This window comes from Heterodontus francisci, chromosome 2 (genome assembly GCF_036365525.1).
Source record: "Heterodontus francisci isolate sHetFra1 chromosome 2, sHetFra1.hap1, whole genome shotgun sequence".
Taxonomy (NCBI): domain Eukaryota; kingdom Metazoa; phylum Chordata; class Chondrichthyes; order Heterodontiformes; family Heterodontidae; genus Heterodontus; species Heterodontus francisci.
Window position 1 is genome coordinate 210443044 of NC_090372.1, and position 15237 is coordinate 210458280.

General features: G+C 46.2%; 1 protein-coding gene across 1 annotated transcript in view; it reads right to left on the minus strand.

Moving 5' to 3' along the window:
* Positions 1 to 15237, minus strand: part of LOC137381049 (pituitary adenylate cyclase-activating polypeptide type I receptor-like) — a 114417-nt gene that overhangs the window by 43937 nt on the left and 55243 nt on the right. The window contains exons 6-8 of the mRNA XM_068053445.1: positions 12088 to 12185; positions 8980 to 9112; positions 4915 to 5068 (exon numbers count right to left, since the gene is read on the minus strand). Of these exons, the coding sequence (XP_067909546.1) occupies positions 4915 to 5068; positions 8980 to 9112; positions 12088 to 12185 (385 nt within the window). The remainder of the gene's footprint in view (positions 1 to 4914; positions 5069 to 8979; positions 9113 to 12087; positions 12186 to 15237) is intronic.

The window sequence follows — 15237 nt, forward strand, 5'->3', positions numbered from 1 at the left end:
ATGCAAACTGCCCTCCTACTGCTTCCGATATGTTTTCCCTTTTCCACAACCCAGGATACCCCGCCCACCTCCCCTGTGATTGACAGGGCCCTCGTCCGTGTCCGATCTATTTCACACACTTCTGCTCTCACCCCTTCCCCCCCCCCCCCCCCCTCCCAGAACCACGATCGGGTTCCCCTAATCCTCATCCTTCACCTCACCAGCCTCCATATTGAACAGATCATCCTCTGCCATTTCCACCACCTCCAGAGTGATACCACCATCCTCCCTTCCCCTTTCAGCATTCTGCAGGGACCGTTCCCTCTGTAACACCCTGGTCCACTCCTCAGTCGTCCCCAACACCCCTCCTCATCCCAAGGCGCCTTCCCATGCAAGCATAGGAGATGCAACAACAACAGGAACAACAACTAATATTTATATAGCACGTTTAACATAATAAAATGTCATAGGATCATTATAAAACAAAATATGCCACTGAGCTACATAAAGAGATTTTAGGTCAGCTGACGAAAAGCTTGGCCAATAAGGTAAGCTTTAAGGAGTGTCTTAAAGGAGGAAAGTGAGGTGAAGAGGTAGAGAGGCAGAGAGGTGTAGGGAGGGTATTCCAGAGCTTAGGACCTGGGCAACTGAAGATGCGGCCACCAATGGTGGAGAGATTAAAATCAAGTTTGCTGAAAATCCAGAATTAGATGAGACAGCTATCTCGGAGGGTTGTGGGCTGGAAGAGATCACAGAGGTAAGGAGAGGCGAGGCCATGGAGAATTTTAAAATCAAGCCATTGCTTGACCGGGAGCTAAAGTAGGTCAGTGAGCACAGGGGTGATAGGGGACTGGGACTTGGTGCATGTTAAGGCATGGGCAGCAGAATTTTTAATGACCTCAAGTTGACAAGAGGGTAGAATGTGGGAGACCAGCCAGCAGTGCGTTGGAATAGTCAAGTCATGAGGTAACAAAGGCATGAATGAGGGTTTCAGCAGCAGATTGGCAAGGGCAGGGATGGAGTCAGATGGTGGGCCATAGATTTAAAGTGATTGGTAGAAAGATTAGAGGGGAGATGAGGTAAAGTTTTTTCACTCAGAGGGTGGTGGGCATCTGGAACTCACTGCCTGAAATGGTAGGAGAGACAGAAACCCTCAACTCATTCAAAAGGAGTCTGGATGTGCATCTCAAGTGCCGTAATCTGCAGGGCTACAGACCAAACGCTAGAAGGTGGGGTTAGGCTCGGTGGCTTGTTTCTCGGCCAGCACAGACACGATGGGCCAAGTGGCTTCTTTCTGTGCCGTAAACTTTCTATGATTCTATTGTATGTTATGGAGGTGGAAATAGGCAGTCTTAGTGATGTCACGAATATGTCGTCAGAAGCTCATCTCGGGGTCAAATGTGACGCCAAGATTATGAAAGTCAGATTTAATCTCAGACAGTTGCTAGGGAGAGGGATGGAGTCTGTAGCTACGGAACAGAGTTTGGAGCAAGGACTGAGAACAATGGCTTCAGTTTTCCCAATACTTAATTCTGACCTGATGACAGGTCACAGACCTGAAATGTTAACTCTGTTTCTCTCTCCACAGATGCTGCCAGATCTGCTGAGTATTTCCAGCACTTGCTGTTTCCCTGACCTTTTACCTCCTCTTTCCTCACTGTCCAAGGCCCCAAACACTCCTTCAGGGTAAAAAAAACAATTTACTTCTTCCAAATTAGTATACTGTGCTCGCCGCTCACAATAAATTCTCCTCTACACTGGGGAGTCAAAACTGGGTGACTGCTCTGTGAAACACCTCCGTTCAGTCCGCAAGCGTGACCCGGGCATCCGGTCGCCTGTCATTTTAATTCTCCACCTTGATCTCACGCTGACCTCTCTGTCCTCAGCCTCCTGCAGTATTCCGATGAAGCTTAACCCAAACTCGAGGAACGGCATCTCATCTTTCCGTTGGGCACTTTACAGTCTTCTGGACTCAACATTGAGTTCAACAATTTCAGATCACAATCTCGGTCCCCATTCTGTTTCCTTTTGCTTTTTCTTGTCTTTTTTTGTTTTCAGACAGCAGCTATTCATCATTGTGCTATTTACACCTCCTCTAGACCCATCTCTTGTTCCATTGCCACTCCTTTTCGCCTTGCACCATCATCCCTTTTGTTACTTAATCTCCCCCGCCTTCCACCTGATCACAGATCTTCCCTTCTGCTCTTTCCACTCCTCCCCTTTGTCTGCCTCTGTATTTGCTTAAAACCCGTTACATCTCTAACTTTTTTCAGACCTGACATGTTAACTCTGTTTCTCTCTCCACAGAAGCTGCCTGACCTGCTGAGCATTTCCAGAACTTTCTGTTTTGATTTCCGATTTCCAGCATCCGCTGTTGTTTCAAAACATTGGTTCCATTGAAATGTGAAATGAGAGAAAAGAAATGGTGTTGTTCTGCTGAGCTTTGCCTCTCCCCTATTTGAGGCAAGATTTTAACCCGTCATTTCTGGGATTACTCACTTTCACCAGATCAATGTCCCTAGTGCAATGATACTGGGACAATCAGTAAAAGCTGGTAAGGAATGGGAGAACCTTAGACGGAACGTTACAGGAGACAGGAGGGTGTCATTAGAAGGGATATTGCAGCTAATATTAGAGAAGGGACGTTTCAATACATTGTTTATATTTTTTTAATGACCTTATTAAGCTGCATTGCTACTTTTGGTAATTTATGTTATTTCTTCAACAGATCCTTTTGCTCTTTTACTCTATTTACTTTCTTACCTTCCAAGGAATACAGGCCCAGAAATTTCAGAAGCATCCAATTTTTGGGTGCCTCAGCCACAGGTGGAGAATCGGAGGTCGGGAAAAAACATAGCAGGGGTCTGCCGTATTGTTGGGAGGGTGGCGGAGGTGGGTAGGAGATCGGGGTTAGGAGGAGACTGGGGGAGGATGCACGGTTGGTGCCTGGAGATTGGAGTCGGAGGTGAGGACAGAGATCTAGGAGGTCAATGAGTTCTAACCGTTTTTCCATTTTTGTGCTGTTTAGCCTTACTTTTTCAGCAGGCGTTCAGCACTAGTGATGACTGCCTTGGATACACAGCAAAGTTGCCAGAAGGAGCAGAAGCAGGTATTAGGCCTCATATTTACATATGTTAATGGCCTAATGCCTGCTTCTGGAATCGGTAAACAACGCTTCATTTTCATTTCATTTCATAAAAATGGCATCTTGCACTGACCACACCAGAATTGCATGTGCACGTCATGGATTTTGGACACAAAATGGCAGCTGTTGCGCTGAAAACCCAAGTGCCACAGAATCGAATTTCTAGCCCACGGCCTCCCTGCTGAAAAGTTGGCACCTCCCACTTTGTAGTTATTGAATTGAATTTAATTGGCCATTCATCCACTCACTTTGCAAACCTGTTTATGTCCTCCTGGATTTAATGCAGTCCCTCTCATACAAGGAACACAGAAACATTGGCATTCAGGTACAGCAAGCAATTAGGAAGGCAACTGGTATGTTGGCCTTTATTGAAAGGGGATTGGAGTACAAGAATAAAGAAGTCTTGCTACAATTGTACAGGCTTTGCTGCGATCACACCTGGAATACCGTGTGCAGTTTTGCTCTCCATATTTATGGAAGGATATGCACGCCTTGGAGGTGGTACAGCGAAGGTTCACTAGATTGGTCCCTGGGATGAGAGGGTTGTCCTATGATGAAAGGTTGAGTACATTGGGGCATACTTTCTGAAGTTCTTGAAGGCATTTGACAGGTAGACACTGAGAAGCTGTTTCCCCTGGCTGGGGAATCTAGAACACAAAGGCACAGTCTCAGGATAAAGGGGCTGATCATTTAGGACTGAGATGAGGAGAAATTTCTTCACTCAGAGGGTTGTGAATCTTTGGAATTCTCCACCCCAGAAGGTTGTGAACACTCCATCATTGAATGTATTTAAGGCTGAGATAGACTGATTTTTGGTCTCTCGGGGAATCAGGGAATATGAGGAGCTGGCGGGAAAATTGAGTTGAGGCATAAGATCAGCCGTGATTGTATTGAAAGGTGGAGCAGGCGCGAGGGTCTGTATTGTCTACCCCTGCTCCTATTTCTTATGTCCTTCATGTTCTTCATCCCCCAATTTATTATCCTCTGCAAATTCCAACACCATAGCTCCAGTTCCCGAGTCCAAATCACTTTTCTGGGTCTATTGTAGACTAATTGATGGAGATTGATTACTTTGTTCAGTCAACAATTATCGATGTATCCTTAACAGGATGGTAGAAGGTGAACTATTATATAATACTCCATAGTATATACACAGCACAGAAAGAGTCCATTCAACCCAACATGTTTATGCCAGTTTGAATGATCCACACAGACCTTCACCCACTCGACTTCATCTAACCGTATCTGCATATCTTTCTATTCATTTCTCCCTCTTTATTGCATCTCCTTAAATACATCTACGCCATTCGCCTCATTCTCACCACACTCTGGGTAAAGAATGTCTCCTGAAATCCCGATTGGATTTATTAGTGACTACCTTATATTTATAGCCCTGGTCTGCCCTGCAAGTGGAAACATCTTCTCTACATCTACCCCATTAACTCACTTCATAATCTTAAAGACCTCTATCAGGTCACCCCTCTGCCTTCTCTTTTCTAGAGAAAAGAGCCCCAGCCTATCCAATCTTTCCTGATAGGTGAGATTTGATAACCTTGTGCTAGCATGCTGGTTTTTCACCTAGCAATTCCTAAGTAAGTGGCAACATTTATAATCAACGTTTCCTATTAAATGCAGAAATGTTATTTAAATATGGGAATATTCAAATTTTTTCCACCTTTTCCTCTGCCAAACAACATAACGAAATCATTGCTAATGTCATTATGGTGAGCCTTGCGATGCTCAGCAGGTGAATTAGCTGTCTTCCATAGAGATTGCCAGCAAAAACTCACCCCAGCCTATAAGGATGTACCAGTAGAAGTATCTGCGCTCAGGGAAGAAGGTCTCGACAAGCAGGGTGAAGAGATAGAGTCCTTCAATGAATAGCCAGAAGTAGTTGGACATCACACAATAATGGAAGAAGACCATCATAGCTTTGCATTGGACCTGAAAGCAATCAGAGACTCTTTTATCATAGCGGGGACATGACCTCATCTCAGGCACTCCCAGCAAACACTCACACCATAAAGGCTGGGACCGTCCTTTCCTACTGAGCTGCGCATGAAGAAAGTTTCAGGGATGGAGGGAGAACGTGGTCCCAGTCTCGACTATTTGTTCTTCCAGCCAACACCCCACTCCCCACCCAGAGAGGGATAGGTCTAGAAACCAAATGCCAACTTCTTGTTGGACAGTAAACTGCAGAACAGATACCCCCTCACACCGTTCCATTCACCCATCACCCCTGTGCTCCTGTAATGGCTCATTTTAAAATTCCAATCCTTTTTCGTCATGTCTCTGTAACTTCCTGAAGCCCTACCACCCTTTGAGATCTCTGCGCTCCTCCAATTCTTGCCTCATGCCTTCCTCAATTTTCATTGCTCCATCATTTAAAGAAAAAGCTTGCATTTATGTAGTGCCTTTTACGGCCACTGGATGAAGTAATTTTGAAGTGTAATCACTGTTGTAATGTAGGAAACATGGCAGCCAATTTACAAATAGCAAGCTCCTACAAACAGCAAGGTGACAATGACCTGATAGTCTGTTTTTTGTGACGTTGATTGCAGGATTAATATTTGCCAGGACACCAAGGATAACTCCCCTGTATTTCAAAATAGCGCCATGGGATCTTCACGTCTACCTAAGAGGGCCGATGGGGCCTCAGTTTAATATCTCAGCCAAAAGACAGCACCTCTGACACTATAGCACTCCCTCATTACTGCACAGGAGCGCTAGCCTTGATTTTTGTACTTAAGTCCTGAGTGGGAATTGAACCCACAAACTTTTGACCAAACACCAGTCACACGCCCCCCCACTCCCCATCTAAACCCCCATCATTCATTCCTGGTCTAGCTCTGTGTTGCCTTTTCATTATTTTCCATCCTGATATTTTTCCCCTCATCAACTTTTCTCCCCCGCGCTCACAAAAGGGAGAGAATGGAATTCAGATTCTGCAGGCAAAACCTTCCCTCCTCCCCCCTCCACCACCCCCCCCCCTCCAACCCCCATGGCTGACACACAGTGGCCATGCTTTCAACTGTCTTGGCCCTAAGTCCTGGAATTCCCCCCCTAAACCTCTCTGCCTTTCCACCTGTCTCTTCCCCTTTAAGCCATTTCTTATAACCTACCTCATTGACCAAGCATTTGGACACACGTTCTAATATGTCCTTATGTGACTTGGTGTTTTGTTTGGTAATGCTCCTGTGAAGTGCCTTAGGACGTTTTCCTATATTAAAGGCGCTATATAAATACAAGTTGTTGAGAGGTCAGTTAGTTAGGTTTTTAAAAGAGGGAAAACCCTGAGGTTTTACACCAAAACGTGGAACTAGAATCAAGGGAGGAAGTGTAGATCAATCGATGGAGATTGATAGCTGGGCTTAGTCAACATCTGCATTATGATAGAAGGTGAACCAATTGGACCTTGGTGTTCTTTTACCTAGTTATTTCTTTAAGAGAAGTAAGATGACCAATGGATATTACTAGGTAGAAGTTAATTGAATGAAGACAGTCCAATTAAAACCTTGTTCTGCACGCTCACCTTATGGTGAAACGCAGAAGCTTATTAATTTACATTAGGTCTCATTGCACCCAAGCTTCTTCTCAGTCCACCTTCGAAAACATTGGAGAGACACCAGACCACATAGGAACAGGAGGAAGCCATTCATCCCCTTGAGCCTGTTCCGTGCCATTCCGCGAGAACATGGTTGATCTGCGACCTAACTCCATATACCAGCCTTTGCCCCATATCCTTTAATACCTTCGGTTAACAAAAATCTATCAATCCAAGATTTAAAATTAACAATTGATCCAGCATCAATTGCCATTTTCAGAACAGAATTCCAAACCCCTACCCCAATTTGTGTGAAGAAGTGTTTCCTAATTTAACTCCTGAAAGGTCTGGCTCTAATTGTTAGAACATGCCCCCGAGTCCTGGACTCCCCACCTAGCAGAGAAAGTTTCTCCCAATCTACCCCATCTGTTTCCCTCAATATCTTGAAAACATTGATCAAATCACCCCTTAATCTTCTAAATTCCAGGCAGTACAACCCTAGCTTGTGCAATCTCTCCTCATAATGGCCTTGGAGTCCAGGTAGAATTCTGCTAAATCTACACTGCAATTACTCCAAGGCCAATACTATCCTTCCTAAGGTGTGGTGCCCAAAACTGCTCACAGTAACTCCAGGTGTGGTCTAACCAGGGCTTTTAGCTGAAGTATGACTTCTACCTCCTTGTATTCAAGATATAAAGCTTTTTTGATTATTTTCTGTACAAGTTCATGACATTTTAATTATCTATATACCTGGACTCCAAGAGTCTTTGGACCTCAGGCTTCTAGCTTTTCACTACTTAGAAAGTACCCTGGTCTATCCCTTTTAGGACCATGTGCGACAGACACCAATATTCGGTCTGGGTCACTAAGATGTGCAAATGTTAGTCTTGTGGGTTATACAATCCTCTAAGTAGATACAAGGTAGAAGGAGTCCACTCCCTTAAAAAGAAGATGCTCAGTCTTCTTAGGGAAAGTGGCTGTTGCCATTACATCTGAGGCGGTATCACGGCTGAATTTGTACTGTGGGTTCTACACACCCAGTTTTGACTTGAATCCACCCATCCACTATACCAGTAGCCAACCTGCTTGGTATAACTCAGGTCCACCTGCCCAGTCTAACTCAGATTTCCTTTCTTCGGTATAACCTCGATTTGTCCACTTATTGTAACTGGTATCTTATTCAGCCACCTCACCCTCCTCGTAGAATCAAGATCTCCCTGCTGAGTGTAACTGGCAAATATTTGCCCCCAGACTCACCCTCACAGAGTAACAGTCTCAATCCTTGACTGCAGGTTGTGGCGTTTGCAAGTTTGGGCACACACTGACCCTTATTATCTGACCGCTTAAATTAAAAGTGGGAAAATCTGTGCGCGGCAGCCATCTGACTTTCCAATTTGCTCTTTGGGCCAACCAAGGCTCGTCTTCGGGAGATTGGAGACAGCAGTTACCCTTTTCATCAGATGGTGGACTGGAAGAGGAGAGCACGGTGGAATTATAGAAACATTAGGAATAGGAAGAGGCCATTAAGCCCCTCATTTCCTCTCTTAAAACAGTGACTACACTTTAAAAGTAATTCATTGGGACGTCCTGTGGTCATGAAAGATGCTACATCAATGCAAGCCTTTCTTTTTTTGAGCATGTTCCTCCAGTCAATGAGGTCATGGCAGATCTGCATCTTATTCCCATCTACCCGCTTTGGTTCTGTAACCCTCTGAATAGCCCAGCTCTAATTTTAAATTTATTCCCTTTTGTTCTGGATTCCCTGCATCAGAGGAAATAGTTTCTCTCTATCTCTCCTATCAAATCAACGTAATCATCTTAAACACCGCAATTAGATCACCCCATAATCTTCCATACTTGACAGAATACATGCCTAGTCTGTGCAATCTGTTCTCATGATTTAGCACATTGTGCCCTTATATCTTTCTGGCAAATCTGCACTGCACCCTCTCCAAAGCCAATATATCCTTGTACATGTATAGACTTTGAATGGAGCTCGTTTAGTGAGCCAGGTTTAAAAAAAAAACAAATTTTCGAGATGTGGGCGTCGCTGGCGAGGCCAGCATTTATTGCCCATCCCTAATTGCCCTTGAGAAGGTCCTTGAACTGCTGAAGTCTGTGTGGTGAAGGTTCTCCCACAGTGAAGTTGGGAAGAGAGTTGCAGGATTTTGACTCGGTGACGAAGAAGGAATGGCAACTTTCTCAATTCACATTCAGCTCAATTCCTCGCCTCCTAGTTATCCCCCTGGTTTAATTCACCAGAAGCAAGCCCCCTACCTCCGGACTCAAACCTGAAGCTGCTTTTACTCACAGTAGTGATGGAACAGTGGGTGATTTCGTCCTCAGAGTACAGAATAGCGTCTTTGATGAAGACTGATATCGCCCGGAGGATAAAGGAGACGAATAAATTCATGTGAATGTAGTTGCGAGTACAGTGTAGCTTTCTGAAAGACAGGAGAGTTAATGAGACAGGACACAGGAATGGCAGAAGAGCTCTGCAATGGTGAGGAAGCCTCCATTGCCACATGCAGAATGGAGAGAGGTTCTATCCAATCAGGACACAGGGACATGTGTTCATCATGCACATTGATACATGTTGGATAAGGAGAGGAGGAATTTTGGAAAGAGGGTCAGGAGGGAGTAGAGGCAGGGTGGGAACTCCCAGTGTTCAAAGGAGATTCTTGAAAGCAGGGGAGGAAGTGATGCGACAAGAGATGCTGCAGGAGGGAGTCCAGGAGTGGTTGAAGGTTTCTAGTGGATGGTAGAGGGAAGGGAATTAGGGAAATGAGGACAAAGGGAGGTTAATAGTGTACTTGATAACATTGTCAGGGCTACCAATTTTGATATAAGGGGCTGGATTTTCGTTTGCGGGTCCCAGTACAGCAGTTGGGAGGAAATGTGGGTTGGGAACCCACGCATGACAGTTTCGGGACCCAGAGGGCGATTTTCGAGGAGGTGGCCACTTCCGGGAGCCCCGTCCAATCAGGGATGGCAGGCGGACTCCTGAGGCTGGAGGGCCAATAGGAGACCCTCCAGCACTGGAAGATCAGCAGCCTGACTGTCAGAGTTGGGAGCAGTGTCTCAAGATGGAGGTGGTTTCTGTAGGGCCTTTACAAATATTTAAAATCAAAAAAGGGCAGAACTGCCAGAGTGTGATCATGAAGGGGTAAACCCCTCCACTGGATGGTCAGCAGCCAGAGCTGTGGCCCTATGGCAATGGTGAGTGCAGGGTGGGGGTAGTCCTTTCCATGTAGGCTGGAGCAGTGGGTTAACCCCCCCCAATCCCCAGTCTGCAGGCAGGAGGTTGCCTCCTTCCCTGACCTGTGTTTCAGCCTCAGTGGGGGGCCACACGTCAGCTGGAAAATTCCAGTCGGCGTGTGCAGAGTGCCCTTAACAGGCCCTTTAATTGGCCTCAGAGGTTACCCGTCACTTGCAGGAGGGTAACCATCACCACCGCAACCCCCCTCTCCATCCCTGCCCCCCACCTCACCCGTTCCTCCCTGATCAAAAATGGCCTGGAGGCCAGATCATGCTAACAAACCAGCGTGCTGTCCGGTACGTTTTGCTTCAGGAAGATCAGTGCCTTTAGCAGCATGACTTTTTCTACTGTCCTCAACTTCCCCTAACTACCTCCTGTGCTGAGAGTTGACGTACTGTTACCCTTCAGGCCTAGGGAGAGTCAGTAGGCTATTCCACCATGCACAACATCGCCTTTTACCAGCAACCCTCGCCAGGTGGCAGTCGGAATCTAAGGTGCCAAGGCCTGTTGCTGCACTCCCTATTGCCACTCTGCTGGGAATGGCTGGCCCAGAACCATCTCAGGATCAAGCCTGGGAGTATCCTGGGCTACAGCCACTCATCCTTACATCTCTTCGTTCCCTTGCTCTATTTACCTCCTGAGAGTTCCTCAGAACCCTGGCGCCGAGCTTTCATTCCCACTATCAGCCGGCGTGCTGGGTTCAAAGTGGGCGTGATGCCACACAAAGGCGAATATCCTGCTAAGACGGGGTCGCAGTGCGCGAGGACTTGAGGCTGAATGTGGGCAGGGAAGCTGATGCTAAATGGTTTCAGCACAACAGTGTGAACTTGCAGCACTTCTTTAACATAATAAAGGGGCTTAAGTCGATCGCTGCTCTGCCTGAAACCATCCCCAGCGCAGGGTCAATCTCTTCAAAAAAGGAAGACAGAGCAGCAGGGGACACTGGGGCTGCGGGAATGAAGCAGATGTTTCTGCCCTGTGTGTCTACGTATTTCTTTTTGAATGATTGGTTACATCCTCACATCTTATTTAATAAACAGAAGCGTCCAAAGAAATTGAAAACATACCCAGGAGATTTTTCTTTTGTTTGTGTTCACAAGACCGGGATCATCGTGTATTCATGTGGATTTATACATGCCTGACACCAGCAGAGGGTGCCCCTGCTTTGTATCTAAAGTTCAGCCCTTCTTCCCATGCAGTGCATGAAATTTTAATGTTTCAGACTGAATTTGCAAAATGAACAATGATTTATCTAAATCACACTGATTCTCAGCAATAACTTTCAGAGGGAATTGGACAAACTCTTGAAGGAGAGAAAATTTGCAGGGCTGGGGGGAAAATCAGGGGAGTGGGACTAATTGGGTAGCTCTTTCAAAGGGCCAACTCAGACATGATGGGCCTAATGGCCTCCTTCTGTGCTGTAAGATTCTATGATTCTAAGCATCCTTCTTAACCGTCTTCTTTTATTGCAGGTTTCCTGGAGTGTCAACCTTGGCTTAGTGGCTGCACTTTGACCTCTGAAGACTGTGAGGGGTCTGGTCCCACTCCAAACCCTGGTCAGTGCTGAGGGAGTGCTGCTCTGTTGGAGGTGTCGTCTTTCAGATGAGATGCTAAACTGAGCCCATCTCTGGCAGTGGTGAGGTCTCCACTGCTGTACGTAGATAGAACCATGGGGGAACAAGGAAAAGGTTGCTGAGGAACACATTCCTTCCTTCCTAGAAATTTTACGTATCATTTTTTTGGGGGATTAGCAATCCCAATCCTCCAGGATTATCCCAGAGTCTCCAGGAATTGAAGGTTAATCTCCTGGACACTGCTGCCAGCAAATGAGCAGATAAAGTCACAGGAACATCAAAAAGAAAAGCTTTTGTTTTCCATTTGGCTTTGCGCAATTCAGTTTATTAATTATAAAAATAATAGAGATGGGCGGAGACTGTTTGACTGACAGTCAAGAATCATCCAATCAGCAATGAGAGTCTGTTCACTTCCAATCGGTTGTGGGGAAGGTGGGGAGCTGCAAGGATTGACGCTTTGGGCAACCAATGGCAGGAGCGCATGGGGCGGATAATGGGAGATCATATCTCAAAACCTCCAGGAATAGGTAAGCCCAGAGTTGCCACCTAGAGGGGGGAGGAGTCCATTTTTACTTAAAAGACGTACCTAAAGCGACAGAGTATAATCATAGCAATTACGAGGGAAACCAGGGAGGTGCTGTAACCAACTGTGTAGAGAGCCTTCACGGACACATAGTATAAATCCTGCAACAGAGAAAAGGAGAAGATTACGTCAAAACAGTAGAACTGTAAGTTAAAATGGTAGAGCTTGCCTGGATGGGTGCAGCTCCAACAACACTCAAGAAGCTTGATGCCATCCAGGACAAAGCAGCCCGCTTGATTGGTTCCCCATTCACCATCTTCAACATTCACTCCCTCCACCACCGATGCACAATGGAAGCAACAACAACCATCTGCATTTGTGCAGCATCTTTTTCGTGGTAAGAGGTCCAAAGCCACTTCACAGGAAAGTTAGCAAGCAAAATTTGACAACAAGCCACATAAAGAGATATTAGGGTAGAGAGGCAGGTTTTAAGGAGCATCTTAAAGGAGGAGAGTGCGGTAGAGAGACGGAGAGATTTAGGGAGGGAATTCCAGAGCTTAGGGCCTTGGCAGCTGAAGGCACGGCAATCAATGGTGGAGCGATTACAATGTGGAATGTGCAAAGGGCCAGAATTGGAGGAGTGCGGATTTACAGTGGTGGGTACTATTCACAGGATACAACTCACCAAGACTCCTTCCAAACCCATGACCTCCACCACCTAGAATGACATGGAGAGCAGGCAAATTCTCCAGGTTCCCCTCCAACTCACACACCACCCCATGTTGGACGTATAGAGGCTATTCTTTCAACGCCTCTGGCTCACAATCCTGGAACTCCTTACTTAAGATCACTGAGGGAGCAGCTTCACCACATGGGTTGCAATGGCTCAAGAAGGTAGTTCATCACCACCACCTTCTCAAGGATAACTCAGTATAGGCAAAATATTGCCAGCCTTGCCAGCTTATGTCCACATCTTGAGAAAGATCTTGTAATATTCTATGATAAAAGGCTATTTGGCCCATCAAACCCTATCCACCATGGATGATTACTCTATCACAGAAATATTCCCATGGGAACACTAATTTCCTTCTTTTACCAGCTCTGAAAACACAATTGCTGTCTTTCGGGTGAGACATTAAACATTTAACCCATCTGCCCTCTCAGGTGGATGCACAGCATTATTTTGAAGGGGGGCAGGGCAGTTCCCCTATTGGCCTGGGACACTATTTATCCTGCAACCAACAACTGTGCAGATTGCAAGCTGAGTGTGGAGATTTGAGTTTGGTGAGTGGCGAGTTTGGTAAAGGGGGGAAGGAGGTGCTCCATCTTTCTACTTTTTTTCCCTACATTTTTTAACCCTCCAGTATTTAGTTCTTGCTTCAGTGCAGTGGAAGGAGCTGTTTGGTGGGTTCTTGGTAAGCTATACTACTTATAATAAATAGTCTGTAAAGTCAAGGTGTGGCAGGGCAGCTCTGCCGAGTGGATGGTATAGCATGTGGCATGTGGGAAGTCATGGACACACCATGTGTCATAGACAAACACATCTGCGGGAAGTGTCAACAGATGCAGAAGCTTGAGCTCCGGGTTTCGGAACTCGAGCGGCCGCTGGATTCACTGCTGTGCATCTGCGAGGCAGAGGACTACGGGAGGTAGTCACATCGCAGGTTAGGAGCATGCAGGCAGATAGTGAATGGGTGACCACCAGGCAGTTTAAGAGAACCAGGCAGGTAGTGCAGGAGTCCCCTGAGACAATCTCACTCGCTAATCAGTTTTCTGTTTTGGATACTGATGAGGGTGATGGCTCCTCAGAGGAGTGCAGTCAGAGCCAGGTTCGTGGCACCACAGGTGGCTCAGCTGCACATGAGGGGAGGAAGAAGAGTAGAAGAGCAGTAGTGATAGGGGATTCGTTGGTTGGAGGAACAGACAGGCATTTCTGCGGCACTAAACGTGACTCCAGGATGGTGTGTTGCCTCCTTCGCCAGGCTGAAGGATGCCACAGAGCGGCTGCAGTACATTCTTCTGGGGGAGGGTGAACAGCCAGAGGTTATGGTCCACATTGGTACCAATGACATAGGTAGGAAGGGGGATGAGGTCTTGAAAGCAGATTTTAGGAAGCTAGGAAGGAGATTAAAAAGCATGACATCAAAAACAGTAATCTCAGGATTACTCCCAGTCCCACGTGCAAGTGAGCATAGGAATAGGAGAATTGAGCGATTGAACACGTGGCTGGAGAACTGGCGTAGGAGGGAGGGCATCAGATTTCTAAGACATTGGGACCGGTTCTGGGGCAGGTGGGATCTGTACATGATGGACAGGTTGCATCTTAGCAGGCCTGGGACAATTATCCTCGCAGAGAGATTTGCTGATGCTGTTGGGGAGGGTTTAAGCTAAATTGTCAGGGGGATGGGAACCTGAGAGGGAGCTCAGATTGGAGGGAAGCAAAACTAGTAATTTGTCAGGAGTGTGGAAACCAGGAGCAAGTATCAGAGAGGAATACCAAGGAGCACAGAATAGTATAGGAGATAGATCGCACGAGAGTAGGGAATAGCAAGTTATTAGGTGGTTCAGAGTAATGGAGAATGTAATAAATTCTGAATCAGGGTTAATGTGCATGTATGTGAATGCATGGACTGTGATTAATAAGAGTGGTGAATTACAGGCACAGATTGCCATGTGGAAATATGATGTTGTGGCTATAACGGAGACTTGGCTCAAAGAAGGGCAGGTCTGGGTGTTAAATATTCCCGTATATAAGGTGTTGAGAAAAGAGAGGAAAGGTAAAAAAAAAAGGGGGGAGGGGTGTCGGTATTGATTAAGGAGGGCATTGCAGTGCTGGTGAAAAAGGATGTCCCATAGGGGTGGAGGACAGAATCAATTTGGCTGGAGCGAAGGAACAAAAAAGGTGCAGTTACATTGCTCGGTGTTGTCTATTGGCCACCAGCTAGTGGGAAGGTAGAGGAGGAACAAATTTGCAAGGAAATTACAGAGAGGTGCAAAAATTACAGGGTAGTTATCCAAACTTAGACTGGGATAATAATAGTGTAAAGGGTAGTGAGGGACAAGAACTCGTCGAGTGTGTTCAGGAAAATTTTCTACAGCAGTGTGTTGCTAGTCCAACGAGAAAGGAGGCACTGTTAGACCTGGTTCTTGGGAATGAGGTGGGCCAAGTGGATCAAGTATCTGTAGGAGTGAATTTAGGGGATAGTGATCACA